This window comes from Mesitornis unicolor, unplaced genomic scaffold (assembly GCF_000695765.1).
Source record: "Mesitornis unicolor isolate BGI_N332 unplaced genomic scaffold, ASM69576v1 scaffold3713, whole genome shotgun sequence".
Taxonomy (NCBI): Eukaryota; Metazoa; Chordata; class Aves; order Mesitornithiformes; family Mesitornithidae; genus Mesitornis; species Mesitornis unicolor.
In genome coordinates this window covers 36,417-50,817 of record NW_010175166.1, presented here as the reverse complement: position 1 = coordinate 50,817, position 14,401 = coordinate 36,417, and the positions used below count along the sequence as shown (strand labels likewise).

Here is a 14,401-nt window from a genome sequence, read left to right as displayed (position 1 = left end):
GAGAGGGAAAAAAAAAAAAAAAAGAAAAAAAAAAGAAAAGAAAAAGCTCCTTTCCTTTCTGTCAGTGACAAGCTACTTCATTTGTGTCAGCAATACACGATGGTACTTCAAGGTTCAAGGTACTTCATGGCAAGAGCTGTATCTCTGACCAGAAGGTTCGGTGCTGTCTCCATTGAGTTCAGAAGCTCTCGCAGACTGTCACTGGGCATGGGTTATGCCTTGTTGGGTTTATTCCCTTTTTGTCCCTTAGATGTGGTGTCTGTACTTCCAGAGTCCTAGCATGTGAGGCCAGTGAAAGTGCCAGTGACAAAATTAAATGACTGCTTCTCTTGCAGTGAGCAGCCAACAGAAAATGTGATTGTTTGGGTGCAGTCGCAGAAGTATAAAATGGTGGTGAAGTTGTTTGCTCCTCCTTTGGTCTAAGCCATGCCTGCTCTAAAAGTGCCTCTCATCCTTCCAGCATTTGACCTCTCCTCTTGTGACCATCCTCACTGCCTTGTGCTGCTGTACTACGTTAATAAATAAGTGAATTCTTAAAGTAGAATGTAGGTCACCCAGCTGTATCAATGATGCTAGCTATATGTAGTGCTAGATGGTACCATTTCTTTAGCCTCTATAGGCTATGTTTTACCTGCCCCTTTCTAGGCAACAGTGTTCAACCCCCAAGTCTTAGTTTTGTTTTTGTCACATTTTTATCACTCTTGGACAGTTTCTTAATTCATTGAGAAGAGATGAGTGATTGGTGCTTTGCTGCTGTTGCAATACCTTTTTTCTCCAGTAAGATATAAGTGGGATACCACTTTATTCTGCCATTTAATATCAACTTTTGACCCTTGAAACTAAGAGAGGATGACGACTGTTATCCTCTCACCTCCACTCACTTGGGTATACTGACCAGTCGTGCAGCAGTATTGGAGACGTCTGCACTATGTTTTTGCTGCTGTTACTTGCTTAACTAAAGGACTTAACTGAAGGTTGTGTAAAATCTTATATCTTTTTTTCTGGTTGTAGAGTATCACATAACTTCATTGATGAAAATGAATCCTTTTCACTTATTACTTTGTCAGACCTTTGCTCTTTGCCCCTGCTATAGCCATCTGTGGGCCTGGTTTTTGCACTGAGGCAAAGCAAGAGACCATGGCATAACTCGCAGCAATCGTGTAAACGGTGTTAGATGAGCTATATATGCCAACACTGACTTGTGCTGTGCTTAGAAACAATTTATCTTGTACTAGAAGGGGTGAAGGAAATGAGCTTGTTTTATTGCAGTATTAACATATTGGTGTACCTCTTGACTTCCAGGTTGCATCCCAACGCATAAGCTCAGTGGATCTTTCATGCTGCAGCCTGGAGCACCTGCCTGCCAACCTGTTTTATAGCCAAGACCTCACTCATCTCAATTTAAAGCAGAACTTCCTGAGGCTAAACCCTAGCCCATCCACAAGTAGAGCGCTTAGTGAATTACAAAGGTAAAGTGAAATGGTACTACTGGTTTTCTCTGCCCTTGGAGCCAACTGACCACTGGTCTGCAGGAACTTCCCTAAAAAGTTACTACCTCCTCTTGCAGAGGATTGGCCTGGCTGTAGCGCTTTAGAAATCGGTTGACTCTGTGTGTTAGAAACAGGCTAGCTTTCATGAGAAATTTAATGTTTTTCTTGTAAATAGAAGGCTATTTTCGATTTAAAATGCTGTTTTCAGAATGTGTTGTTTTTATCTACCTACAAGGCCAGACTGTAGTTCCTCAACCTTTGACTCACATGAGTGAATGTGAGTTGGTGAGCTGCCCATCAAAGGGGTCATTCTAGGTAGGAACAGTTACTGCCTGTGGCTTTACTTACAAGTTTTTAGCAACCCCCCAAGCAAAGAAAGCCCAGATTAAATAAATTCAGCCCAATTCCTGTCCTCTTTCTACTCTGCTCAGCCTTAATTCTTCTTTTCTAGTAACTATGACCTTCCAGTTGTTCTTTCCACTGCAGTTCATCTGAGGATGTAACAAATGGGTAGACAGCAGCATGTTTGGTGATCTGAATGATTTAATGTATGTGTCCCAGAACTGTGGAATCAGAAGGCTTTCTGTATTCAGAAAGATTAATGTTTCCATACTGAATATAAAACTCTTTTTTAATTTCAGTGGTAACTGAATTGCAGAATACCTCATGGATGAGCCTGTTTTAATGTTTTAAACCACACTTCTAAATCCCTTTCTCATTGAAAAACAACTGAAAAATACAAGATGGATTATGCAGGCTGTTGTATTTTTATATGATTCCAATTTTGTTCTGGAAAAACAGAAGATTTGGCATAATGGAAGATGAATGAACCCAGCAGGTCTGCTTCACAAACAAAGCAGGCAGTGATTTCAAGAGCTTATGAACACAGTCTGGAGAGGAATGCTGCGTTAAATGTTCTGTGAATGTCAGTGTAGGTTTCCGGATAGCAAGTGGAATTTTAGCATCAGTTGATGAATGTGGACAGATAATTAATGTCTTTAATCAATTTTTATGATTTTTTCCTTCTTAAATATCAGAAAGTGTACAGAAGATACTTGATTATATTTTGTCCATCTATATATAGCTAATTCTGTCAGGGATAAGAAATAATTTATAAATAATGTGATGGGTGATGTTCATTATTTGTTTAATGTTCTTTTTGTGCTACAGTTGTAGGAACAGCTGAAGAGTCTTGCTTAAAGTTAATAAATTGTTAATTTTTTTTCTCACTACTGTGTGCTTGATTGTGCAAGAATGAAAGAGTTTGAGTGGCCAAAGAAAACTCTCCTGTTTTGAGACTGTGCATCAGGAAATCTGGAGAAGTGGTGTGAGGGTGAACGGGTGCAAGACTGATTGTCTCGTTCTTCTGAGAGCTGATCCTATTCTGTCAGCGAGTGGAAATCTGCTCTGCCTCCGTTGCTTTGATCTTGCCGAGAAGGCACGGGAGCACAAGAAATGAGTGCCTAGGAAGGTTACGTGGCACTGTTTCAGTGGATCAGAGCCAGTGCCTCAACTGTGCCCCTTGACGCTGAACAGCTTGCCTTTGCCACTGCTGATGTCCTCCAGCCTTGTTTCCACCCAGCAGAGGTGGCATCACGCGGGCAGTCAGTGGCTGGAAATTGCTGCTGTTCCCGTTGCTGTGCTGGTGGAAGGGGCTGTGTGAGGTGCTGGTTCCTGCTGGGGGTTAGGAGGACCAGTGCCCCAACCATTCTCCCTTGCCTCCCAACAGCAGCGAAAGCACCAGCCTGGCCCTGGAGCCCTCCCTCCTGCCCTAAGAGACACAGTCCTGGTTTCTTCTCCTTAGAGTGGGAAAACCTGAGTTTTACCTGTGCTGCTGAAAAGCCTTGAGCCAGCCTGACTGCTGCTGTAGGTCTGCTTTTCTGTAGTGAGTAAATACACAACTACCTAGCAAGAAGAGAACACTACATCTTTTTGAAACTATTAGTGAATCCTGGTATGAAAGCATGTTCAAGGTAAGGGAAGCTCAGTCATTCCTTGGGAGCACAAGTTGTTGTTTGTCTGACTCTTTTTTGTTTTTTAATCCAATTTAATAAAACCATTTTCAGGTCTTTTGGGGGTTACACGAGGTAAACCTTGACTGGATAAACCAAAAGTCTTGTTTTGTTTTGTTTTTGTTTGTCCATGTTCTTTCAAACCACTGCAAAGCAAGTACAAAATCTCTGCTGTTCTGATTTGGTACTGTTGGCTGTTATACTAAATTCTTAATTGCTAAATTGCAGCCACACACAGGGCACAGCACCAGTGAATCAAGCCCAGAAGTATTTAGGACTCCAAAATAACCATGTGTTCATAACATTTGATGTTATGAGCAAAATGCATTGGCATTTATATACCTGCCCTTCCTGGCACTATTTTAGATTAAAATCTGGTTAGTAGGGCAGTCTAGGAAAAATAGTCTTGCTGTAAGCAGCTCTTGATGCTAGTTGTTCCTCTTAATAAATCACTTTAGTTGCTAATTTAACTAATGCTCATGAATGCTGGATTTCAAAACAAGAGGTATGTTGAAGACAGAAGTAAATACCAGCTTTTCAGCTACCCACTGAGTAGACTTAAAAGCAGCTGGGTCATCATAATGAGTTGCTGACATATGCACTGACTTGGCAGGTATAGTCAGCAATGGACTGGGAAAAAAACCCAAGAATACCTCCTTTTGTTTATGAAGTTACTTCTTTCAGTTGTTAAAATAACATAATTTATTGCATTTCTGAATAAAATATTTATTCCTGCTCAGTACATGACATAAATGAAAAATCCCTGTCTCAGAGACTGAATTGCTGGTGGTATGTGGAGGTTTACAGAGGTGCAGATGCACTTTCTCTTCCCAGTAGCTACGCTTTCACTTGCTTTGCTGTTCATTCAAACTTTTAAGTTCTGTTGCTGGAAATACTCTGCAGCTGTGAACTTCTGTAGCTGAACTGTCTGAATGTTGAAAGGTACATACAGCTGCCTGCATTCTTTTCCTACTTACCAGGGAATACATATGTCATTCTACATATGAGAGTAGGCAGTCTGAAAATTCGTCTGTGTTGAAAAAGAACACATCACATTTTGGTTCTTGTTCTCCCTCACAGTAGCTTTTCCAAATGACAAGAAAGGATGTTTTTCTCTTTGGGGGAGAGAGGAGATTCCCCAGTTGAAAGATTGCTTGGCTGTGGAAGTGTTAGAAGCAGCTGCCATGCCTTCTTCATGCAATACCCAAATTGAGCCAGAATTTGCCTTAAAACCCTTTGTGTTTTAGCTCCTGTGTACTGCAGCTTAAGCAGTTGAAGATATTCTGCTAAGTTGTCACAAATTTTATTGCTTACACTTTTTAAATGTTGGTTGGTGCATTTTTTTAAACCATGAATTTGAGATTTCTATGTACACTGTGTTCCCAAACTTCACTTTCCCCTTAACTACACTGCAGCCTCACAGCTCTTGTTCTGGAATGCAAACAAGAGTTCAGGCTTGCTAGTTTTGCAGAGTACTGTTGCTCTAGGTCTGAAGCAAGTGTATAAACCATGCTCTTTATTTACTCTTGCTCTGCTTCACTGGACTAAGGACGCTTTATACATACACGTAATTGTTTCAGTCAGTGCTTTTGGAAAAAAATTGTTGGCATCAAGAATACTGACTGCCTGTTAATATTGAAGAGTAAGTTGTCAGTATGTGGATTTTTAATACAAGCCTGTTGCAGATTAAAAAAAAAGAGAGCAAAAAAAGAAAGGGAGGATGTAATAAACCACAAAGTTTGTTTTAACGATAAACAAAATGATGCTTGCCAATTTTATCTGAAGAACAAGTTGTTGTTCCGATTGTGGTGGTTAATTATTAACAGTGATTGTGGATTTTTATCTTAAGATCAGTTGATGTCTTTTCTCTCCCAGATCCTCTTCAGAGATTTACTGTCTTCTCTGGCATCTCAGCTGAAACTCCACTGGGTCAGTGGCAGTAACTTGAAGCTGCATCTGTAGGGTATGAGAAGGCTAAAGGACTCTGAGATATTGAAACAAGTGTTTCTGAAATCCCTTGCTACTTCCAACTATAGGATAGCTGTTTTTATCTGAAAACCCAGAATCTGGGTGTTCCTCAAGCTAAACCCTCCTTGCAAACCCATTGTGCAGTACGTAGGTAATTGGAAATGCAGTCATTGCTCGGAGAAGATTTATGTTGCTAGAGAGTGAGGAGGGAATAGCGTTAGCGACCCAACTGGTGTGAGAGGTAGTTTGATCCCAGTTTATCCGTGGTCATCAAGGAGCAGCAAAGAAAGTCTCCAGCCTGCCACTTGATTGGTCTCAGAGTCTAGTGCAGTTGAGATTATTGCATTTAGTGTCTGAAACTGAGGTTACAAAGAAAGTCAGGTGGATTAATGACACACCGAAGGCTCCACAGATCATTTCCAGTAGATGCCCTGGAGAAGGACAGCTGAAGTAGCTATTCCTGGATGTATACTCCTGTGCTTTAAGGAAACCAGTGCCTTGATCCTTGTCCTAGTTCCCATGTTTTTTTCTTTCCTTTTTTTCTTTCCTTTTTTTTTTTGTATGCTCTTCTGGAAAGCTATTTAAATGAATCCAGCTAACATGAGAGTGTGCTACTGCAAGGAATGGAGTGCCATTGCATGCTCCATGGTGTGGAAAGATGCTCAGAGCTTTCTCTCCCCCTCTGATGGTCTCAGAACCAGGGAACCTTTTATACTCATTTCTTCTCTTTCAAATGAAGCCAAAGGCTGAAGTGTAGCCATCTAAGCAGTAGGGCAAGAAGGAGAAGTTGGTGTGATATTGACAACCAGAGGTCTACCAGTAAGAAGCTCCATCCAGTGTTTGTTATATTCTGGTGCTAAGTTTGTTTTCTCAGTCTTGGAATATATTTTTGCTATTTATAATACTAAAGATGACACTTGGAATATGTTGTTTATGTAACTTCGCTGCTCTTGTTTTATTCAGCTTGTAAAGACATTGAAGGAACAGTTTGGTTTTGTTAGTGCATCTTTCCAGATGTTAAAGACCGGTTGTGTTACACATAGCTCCTGTGGACCGTTCTGAACTCAAGAAAATACCCCTCATGTGAACACTCGGCAAAAGTCAGTGATGTTTGATTACTGAAAAATAAATTGCAAAATCAAGTGGGGAAGATTGCAAACTTGGTTTAATGCCTGAAACACATTGGATTTTTTGGATTGTTTAAGTTGGAACATAACTCCTTAATAATGGTAGGAGAAAAATAGATGACACTATGAGATATGCTATAAAATAGCATTTTTAAAAATAGTGTTGTCTAAAAGTAGAAATCGCAGTTATTAATTGGAACCAGTTTAGTGGAACTATCAGGGTAAGTACAGCAGTAGCTCTTCCAAATAGCACTTCAAAAAGTAGTGAACATTTTTATGTAGTCCAGTTATTGTGTATCAGCCTGCTCTGTTTTACTTGCCTATTGCTCTCTGATACGGCTTCCAAAGTAAGGGTTTTCCTTTCATATATTTAAACGTTTTTCAGTTTGAAAGCCTACCTGTAGCTCATGCTTTTGTATTTCAAAAATAAATTTCCAACATAGAGAAGGAGGATATATTTCTTTTTTTTTTTTCCTCTGGGAGTTTTGTTGTTCCTCTGGATAGTCTTTCCTCCTAGTGAAGCAGTGTGTGCTAAAGTGTGTGCAGAAATGGAGAACTGCAGAGTACAGTGATGTCGGTTCAGGTGGTTTCCACCAACAAAACAAGCATTTTCTTTTTCTTGTCATTATGGTCTTCTTACCAACGGTGTAATAGAATAGAAGCTTTATTGTTGTCTCAGTTTGGAGGTAGTCTCAGTTTGGCTTAACACCTGTGATTATTTGTATATTTTGAAAAATAACTGCCTAGATTTAAGATTACTCCTTTTTGTGCAGTGCAGTCTGTTATGGGAGGTTTTTTTAATACAATCTACCAGTTAATTTTGGCATGTAGATGCAAGTCTGTAAGCCGAAATTGTTGTGCCTTTTAGAGTTTTAAATGCAAGTAGAGGGGAGAAACATCAGAATGACTGTTCCTGGTGTGTTGGCATAAAGGGTGGTGAAGATACCAAAATTGCAGCTGTTGGTCTGCTTTTTTCTTTGTTTTTCTCTTTCCCCCATGGGATTTAAGAAGGAGGAAGAAAATAAAAATTCAGATAAAACTATGTTTCCATTTATTCTTTCAGTTAATGGAGAAATTGATAGTTAATAGATGAAATGGTTCGAGTTTCTTCTGACTTGACCAGAATCAGCCTTTGCTCTGAAACTAAATGACCATTTATTTCCGAAGAGGAAATGGGTGCGTCAGGTTTATATGGGAATTCTCCTCATGATTAAGTCAGTGCCAGAGGAGCAGGTATCCACAAAAGTGACAAGTTGTAGTTCAGTTCCAACACTTGCCATGGGGCATCGGTCTCCTCAGAAGCAGAGCTGGTTGTGCTGCTGCTTGAAATGGTGATGATGTTCAGTTGCAGCCACAGCTTCATCATGAGACAGCTGAAATGCTGGAGGTAGCATTGGGAAGGGTGTTGTTTTCCTTAAGTTGAGTCCCTTATTAAGCCATATCTTCTGTCTTAGGTGTAGTGAAAAACTGCTTTTTAGTTGCTTTTGGTAAGAGTAGGGCAAGACTGGTTTTGTCAGACGAGGCTGTTAGGGCTGCATTCCGATGACGGCATATGGCCAATTCGAATACAGTGCCCCCCCACCCCCAAACATAGTGGAACACAAATGCTGCACTGTGTAATGGAAATTCCTCTGCTGCGTGCATTGGCTAGATCAGAATTTGAAATTAGCACGTCACTTCATTGCTTCGCCGTGATACAAACTCCTCTTGTTAAACCCTCTCCCCGTTTTGCGTATGTCAAACTAAAACCAGTCCTGAAGTGGCAGCTTCAGGATTAAGTAAGTGGGCAATTTTTGGCTCAATTATGGCAATTAGCGTTCAGTCGTATTTCATCTTTAAACTCAAGGGTTGATGTGTCAACATTTTGCTCTAGCTAAAAGTAGGACTATTTTTGGTCAGAGAAGTGAACTTTTATATATTGGTCATAGGAATAAAAGGCTCAGTAAGCTGAACTTAGCATGCTGAGAGATGTTGCTCTTCAGGTTGGCTTTTTTAGCAGAAAACAGCTGAGTCTAAAATGAGTGAAGGAGAGAGAAGAGAGGGAAGGAAAGCATACATATGGACTTGATACGATGTTATTATGCTGTCATGCCTCAAACAAGCAATGTTGTGCCTTTTCTTCTTTCCAGCAATGCCATGGGGGCAGCATCGATGCATGCCCCTGCTTCTGGTAGGTGTAAAGATTTGGGTGTGAGAAAACAGGGTCTGTAAAATACTTCTCTCCTACCTTATTTATATTGATGCTACAAGTGCTGCTGGTGCTAGTGACTGTAAATCTATCCAGGTATAAGAGGCGCTCTAAACAATTCAGCATTTCAAATGTGCAGCGTGGCCGTGCTCCATAATGGAAATACCCTGACACACTTGTGATGTGGATGGTGACAAGTGAGTGGCTAAAGATGAGAGGTAAACTTAAGATCTTGGAGCAAATGCCTGCAGTTTGACTTAGTGATGTTCTGTACTTGACAGTGCTCCATGAGAAGGAATGTGTCATTAGCATTTTGTAAATGAAGGTGTTTACAGAGGAGGAAGACAATATCTCTTTCCTGCCAGTTGTCTTAAATTAACCTGTTTAATTAAGCTTATGGCGTCTGTCATTCAGCTTTTCTTTGTAAATGTGATTTAACAATGAACTCTCTATTGTGGATTATTTTACATACTTTTATATGTGCATTTACAGCTTCTGTATAAGTATATTCGATACTGCATATACTACTCATCCTCCCTTACATACTATATAGACCTGCTAACCAGTTCAGTTTGTGTCCGTAGTAATTAGATTACCTGCAGAAGTCCCTTAATGAACACACATTAAAACATACGTCAGGGTAGCAGTGATGTAATCCACCTACATTTGAGGGGGGGGAGTGGTGGTGATTTCCCCTCCCCGTGACCTAGAACAATTGTACACAAGACTGTGTGCAGAAAACTTTGAAGCTGAACGCTGTATTGGAGTTAGTTAATGTATTTCTTACCTTCCTTCACCACCCCTGCCCCAGTCATCTTTCCTCTGTATTAGCTTGATCTTCTGTAATTTTATCTCAAGATTGTATCTGGGGTCTTCTAGACCCCAAAAGATTCTAGTTTTCATTGGTTTAGTGGGCAAAAGCGCTGAGACTGTTCTTGTGAGACTCCAGAGTGGTACAGATGAAGGCTGTAGCCTCAGTGTTGGTTATTAAATGAGTTAATTCTTTTTTTTCATGGTTGACTTGAAAATTGGAATGGCTGCATTTTGATGTTTCTCCAGCAGCTTAGTTATTTTGATGTAATCTTCCTGTCTTCACTACTATTTTTGCATTTACCTAAATATTTGGGGGGGGGGGGGGGGGGAAGGTAATTTCTAAGGGCCCCAGAGTCTCTGCTACTTAGAGCACTCTTGGTTGTATTTGCAGTTGACTTTGAGGAAGATGTGGGGCAGCTGTTCCACCACAGAATCACCTCAAATTTCAAGGCAGTATATCTGTGGCCTAAATCTACAGCTATCTTCGAGATAAATGCAGGATTATGAGTTTCAGGTCTAGGTTTAAGATTTTCAAGCCATTTCTTTAAAAATAGAAGAATAGTAAAGGTACAGTGTTGAAAATGTGCATTTTTTTCCTGGCTAGCAGCCCTTATTAGCATCAGCTAGCTTACCCTAGCCTCCTTTTTTATTTTACAGTTCTCCCTCCAGTGATGCATTAGTCATTGTTTCTGCACAGTAGCATTTTTTTCCCTGCAGCAGTAATTTGATTGCAAGATTTCATTTAGTCTCCGTCTAACTTTGTTCCAAACTTCTTCTGCCTCCAGGATGGCACAGGGTGTTCAAAATCTGTGATAACTCTGGCCATGGTTTTTCCATTTTTATTCTTCTATCATTTTTGCACCAAAATACCAGTAGAGAACACAGCATTCCCTTGCTTGCTGCAAGCCTGTGTAAACGTGAAGTGTGTTTACAGCCTTTTGGGGTAAAATCCACTTACAGCCCCCACTGCAATACGGTACAAAGGCACTAATTATATTTTCATGTTGAGTTTTAGTCGGTGGCATGAGTTTGATATAGCCAATACTAAAGATGTGTGCCAGTTGATTGCAGTAGCTGCTAAGGATTTTTAAGACTCTCTTGGTGTCAAAGCTCTTTAACCTTTTAATGCTCAATGAGTTTTCCGTCCCTGTTTTCTGGTGGGAGGAGGACAAGGTGCTTTGAGGTAAGAATGTGCTGGGCTGATGGAGGCTGTGGATGCCCTGGCACACACTGTCAGAGATGGCTTTCATGTCCAATAGCAGCGCTCATAGGTGCAGTTTTCCTTCCATCGCTGTGTTATGTAAAAGCCTGATCACACAAATAAAGGAATTCAGCCTTAATGAAGGGAAAATGAAGTGCAAATGAAATGTCCTGGCTTAAACAGTGCCAGAAAAGAAACTTCCTCCCATCTATCGGAATCTGATGCAGATCTTTTCATTCATCCTTTTCCTCGCCTTTAGGCATACCTCCAGTGGTTGTCAGGCAACCACAATAATGTTGCTGAACATGCAGGCTGGCTAATTGGATTGTCCCCTTCTTGGGGTTTTTGTTCAAACAGTCTTGGTCATCTTTAATAAGGCAAGTGCATGCAAATTGCTTTGTAGGCTGAAGTGATAAACCACAGGGCTTTTAAGAGTTCTGTGACAATGGCAAGTACAAAATTTTGAAAGCAGTGTGAGCTTTGCCATTGAACTTAATCAAGAGCATAAGAATTTGCATCTCTCACTACAGAAGTCTTCCTAAATTCTGCTTTAATTCAGCACATTTCCCAATTCTATTCAAACCAACCTATTCTATTGACAATTTTTGGTTGAAAGGCAGTATCTGCTCACATGAGTGGAGCTGAGCTGCACCACAAAAATTTAGTGTTCAAATGGGGTGAGAATTTCCTGCACCTTGTAACCAATGTCACAAGGGTAGTCTTACCAGCAAGAAATGCATTCAGAAAAGTTGTTTTAGTACAGGATGAGATGCCACAGAAGAAATTACATACATCATAGGGATGGCAAGGGTTTTGTTCTTCGTTACACTAATAGGAAAATATATTGAGCATGTTGTTTGGGAGGGCCTGTTTCTCTTGTGCAAGGTTAAGGTGAGTGAGCTCTTGCAAGTGGTGTTGAACTTGAGTGCCTAGTAGTTTCCTTGCTTGTTCTGAGTATATAAGCTAAAAATGTATGTGAATTGCATTTCAATAACCAGACTTACCTTGTATTGATTTGTTGCAAGGCAACTTGGTGTGGTTTGTGCTCTATTTCATTATTTCCTTTTTTTTTTTCTTATGTCATTGTAGATTCACCAAGTTGAAGAGCCTTAACCTTTCCAATAATAATTTAGGAGACTTCCCACTGGCAGTCTGCAGTATCCCAACCCTGACTGAACTCAATGTGTCCTGCAATGCCCTCAGAAGTGTTCCAGCAGCGGTCGGCGAGATGCACAAGCAAGTACTTCCTAAAAAACTTAATGTACACGGCCTGATCGTAAAGGCAGCAAGCAGTTCCATGACTCTGCCTTTCCTGGGTCTTGTCAGAGCAGGCTGGCTTGTAGATCTGTGTGGAAGCAGTTGTGAGCTGCGGGTGGATGGGGAGCACGCTTTTTCTCTTGAAGCATCTCGTTTCTGGTCCCCAGAACTTGACACACGAGTCACCTTTGTGGTGAAGATAATCTTTAAACGCCCCTGCTTATCTGCTTCAGCCATCACACAAGTCACAGTTTTGGAGATGTTTGAAGATACAACACAACTGTCTAGCACAGCCTTCATTTCATAGTTGCCAAGGCTTTTAATTATTTGGTGGATATCTTCTGTAGCAGATGTTAAAGCATTATTCCTCAACATTTTTCATTTTTCTGCCCTTTTGTATATTTTATTTTACTGTAACTGCAGCGGATTCATTTGTTTATAGGAAGGAAATGTGATCTAACAGGTCACTCACTTTCTTCACTCTCTCTTCCTTTCTCTCTCCCTTTAATAGCTTGCAGACATTTTTGCTGGATGGCAACTTTCTCCAGTCCCTCCCTGACGAACTGGAGCACATGCATCAGCTCAGCTACGTGAGTCTGTCCTTCAACGAGTTCACCGACATTCCAGGGGTGCTGGAGAAGCTGACCGCCATGGATAAGCTCTGTATGGCAGGAAACTGCGTGGATACCCTCAACCTGCAGGTGTTAAAAAGGATGCCTCATATTAAACATGTAGATCTAAGGTAGGTATTTGAAAAGGGGGGGAAAAATAAGTGGGTATGAATTATTGATGTTGAAACGTTTTCTCTTTGGCTGTCAGGATAGCCTCTGGGTGTGAATGTGTTCTCTTAGTCCATCAGACCATGTTTCTGGCAGTACTATATAACTCACGGCACTTGCTGTGACTTAACTCTTCTTTGAGGAGGAGGTAGCATTTAGGTGGATCAATAGTTAGGAAAATGAGTGGTGGAAAATAATATTTATACCAAAAAAGCCCAACACAGCCTCGGACACCAGTGACTCCTGCAGTTCTAGTTAGTGCAGTGTTAATATAGTATAAATTATATTCCCTGACTCAAAAAGCTTCTGCCAAAAATGTTACAGATGCGTGAGGTAACGAAACGGACAGTGAAGGTGAGAGGACTGAAATAGATATCTTAATATTTCTTGGTATGTTAAGAAACCTAGTACACCATGAGTAACATTATTTTATTGATGCCCTCAGCAGAGTCTAAACAGATCCTTATTACAAATGGTGCTGCTATGAGGAGGCTCTTTATTCTTACAATCTTTGGAGTAGCCAGTTTCTGTAATCGGGCTCAGTTCAGAGTTCGAACCATGAGGTCCAAATAACTGAATTTCGGAACCACTTAGTTAAATGAAGTTCTTCAAGCTAAAACTCACTATATCATACTGCTGTGTAGCTGTCAGACTTTACAATTCAGGAAGGCCCAGTGTAAGTTAGAAAGCCAGGTAAAATAGATGGATGAAGGCTGAAGTGTATATGCTGGGGTTACAATATGTTTTGTGTGTTTGTGGATATGTATGTTAAAAGCAAATAGATAAACAGGCCTTAGCGTAGGGTTGCTGTGGCTGGGCTGGCCATGAGTTCCAGCGGTGCAGCTCCAGCCCTCTCGCTGTCGGCCACATCCTTTCTGCTCGGAGCAGTGAGCGGTGGTGCTTTGTAATGCTACCTGGAATAGTAAATGTTGAACGTGTTTGTAAACTCTGTGTGCTGCACAGCAATGTGCTTAGCTTCCATGAAATCAGAAGGAAGCACTGCTTGTAAACTGAAAACAGAAAAAGTAGGCTGTGGCATTGGAGGGGGCATATTGCCCAATTTCTTTGAATTGGAAAGTGTAGCTACTCTGAAACACAACTGTTATACAGGGGGCAACCCTTTGAAAGCAAGAGTAAGGACAAAACTGCAGGTGCATGCCGTTATCCTCACTCAGGAGGCTCAATGGGCCAATAGTAGTTACTGTGCCAACCTCAGCGTTCTGCTCAGAGCTGGGAATTTGAAACTGAGCTCTTTGGAGTGCACTGCTATCTGAAACATTGCTGGGTTATGGATAATCTTATTTCAGTTGTAACTTCTGGGCAAGTTGCTGAGTATTGGCAGTGTCAGTGCACTGCAGTGAAGCTGTAATAAAACTGTTCTCTTTATCTGACAGACCCACTCATCTTGGGTTTTTGCTTTGTTTTCTTTCAACACCCATTTCCAGGCCTCTGAATTTACTTGCTGTGGAACATGGCAAAGCGAGAGGAAAATGAGGGAATTCATAAATCTCAATTTGATCTTTCAGTAAGGCAAGAGACTCCAATATATGCAGGTTACTTGTATGT

The 14,401-nt window shown here is 40.8% G+C and overlaps 1 protein-coding gene across 1 annotated transcript in view; it reads left to right on the top strand.

Moving 5' to 3' along the window:
* PHLPP1 (PH domain and leucine rich repeat protein phosphatase 1) overlaps positions 1-14,401 on the top strand; it is a 65,336-nt gene that overhangs the window by 16,533 nt on the left and 34,402 nt on the right. The window contains exons 4-6 of the mRNA XM_010181275.1: positions 1,303-1,469; positions 11,889-12,035; positions 12,568-12,798. Coding sequence (XP_010179577.1) covers positions 1,303-1,469; positions 11,889-12,035; positions 12,568-12,798 — 545 coding nt within the window. The remainder of the gene's footprint in view (positions 1-1,302; positions 1,470-11,888; positions 12,036-12,567; positions 12,799-14,401) is intronic.